The sequence below is a fragment of the Mizuhopecten yessoensis genome, unplaced genomic scaffold (assembly GCF_002113885.1).
Source record: "Mizuhopecten yessoensis strain PY_sf001 unplaced genomic scaffold, ASM211388v2 scaffold3427, whole genome shotgun sequence".
NCBI lineage: Eukaryota > Metazoa > Mollusca > Bivalvia > Pectinida > Pectinidae > Mizuhopecten > Mizuhopecten yessoensis.
The window spans coordinates 86,146-87,760 of record NW_018405039.1 but is presented as its reverse complement, the minus strand read 5'-3'; the positions used below and the strand labels follow the sequence as shown (position 1 = coordinate 87,760).

Here is a 1,615-nt window from a genome sequence, read left to right as displayed (position 1 = left end):
GACAGAGATATCTCCCATTTTGTGACAGTTGTATCTCCTAGTATGTGACAGGTATATCTTCACTATGTAACAGGGATATCTCCCATTCTGTGATAGTGATGTCTCCTATTTTGTGACTGATATTTCCTATTTTGTGACAGGGATATCTCCCATTATGTGACAGTGATATCTCCTATTTTGTGCTCTATAATGATAGGAAGGTGTGAATGTACTAAAGCTGTGCTCTATAATGATAGGAGGATGGTAACAACAAGGGAGAATGTCTTCCCTAACTAGGACACATAACTATGTCTAATAAGTACAGCTAAAAGGTGTGACTGAACTATAGATGGGTGCGTGGGACCTGATAACCTTCAATTCCCAGTCTATCCAACAACACACCTTGTTTTCTCTATTTTTATCTGTCTCAATATCACTGTATAATGAGGGAAGCCCCATGTGTTCATCTGCTATATATTTCCAAATCAATCTCTTACAGCAGCACAGCCCCCACAAATCTATTCTGTGTGTAGCACTTGGACAAAGGTTGTGGGAGGGACTGTCTGGTATGTGTAACATAAAGCATGTTACAATTTAGTCCTTCATACAGCTAATAAAGCCACAATAACAAGACTTTGATGGCAAGTTTCCATCCTCACCCCGGACAGACATCAAACCTAGAAAGGCTATATGTCTTCATCCTCACCCTAGAAAGGCCACATGTCTTCATCCTCACCCTAGAAAGGCCACATGTCTTCATCCTCACCCTAGAAAGGCCACATGTCTTCTTCCTCACCCTAAAAAGGCTACATGTCTCCATCCTCACCCTAGAAAGGCTACATGTCTTCATCCTCACCCTAGAAAGGCCACATGTCTTCATCCTCACCCTAGAAAGGCCACATGTCTTTATCCTCACTCTAGAAAAGCTACATGTCTTCATCCTCACCCTAGAAAGGCTATATGTCTTCATCCTCACCCTAGAAAGGCTACATGTCTGCATCCTCACCCTAGAAAGGCTACATGTCTTCATCCTCACCCTAGAAAGGCTATATGTCTTCATCCTCACCTTAGAATGGCCACATGTCTTAATCCTCACCCTAGAAAGGCCACATGTCTTCATCCTCAACCTAGAAAGGCCACATGTCTTCATCCTTACCTTAGAATGGCCACATGTCTTCATCCTCACCCTAGAAAGGCCACATGTCTTCATCCTCACCCTAGAAAGGCCACATGTCTTAATCCTCACCCTAGAAAGGCTATATGTCTCATCCTCACCCAAGAAAGGCTACATGTCTTTATCCTCACCCTAGAAAGGCCACATGTTCTCATCCTCACCCTAGAAAGGCTACATGTCTTCATCCTCACCCTAGGAAAGCCACATGTCTTCATCCTTACCTTAGAAAGTCCACATGTCTCTGTCAGATTGCTGGTCAACGTTTATCTTTTACTTAGTCTTAATAACTTTCAGCAGGATACTTTGTCAGTGTAATTATTAAAAAAAATGTGAAAGGTTTGCCTTTTCAATATATGTCAAATGGTTAATGCTTACCTTAACTATCCTTGATGATGTCAGCTCAGGTAAAGGTACTGTAGATATTGGGTGCTGTTCCAATGAATGTTTGAGCCAACTCTGGTT

General features: G+C 42.1%; 1 protein-coding gene across 1 annotated transcript; it reads left to right on the top strand.

Annotated features, from left to right (window-relative positions):
• Positions 1-617: 617 nt before the first annotated feature.
• On the top strand, positions 618-1,289 carry LOC110447456 (repetitive proline-rich cell wall protein 2-like). Its single transcript, XM_021493165.1, has one exon. The coding sequence runs from the start codon at positions 618-620 to the stop codon at positions 1,287-1,289; it is 672 nt and encodes a 223-aa protein (XP_021348840.1).
• Positions 1,290-1,615: the final 326 nt, after the last annotated feature.

Bases quoted from the DNA above. Each gene is read 5' to 3' on its own strand.
- LOC110447456 (XM_021493165.1), top strand. From the start codon at position 618: ATGGCAAGTTTCCATCCTCACCCCGGACAGACATCAAACCTAGAAAGG.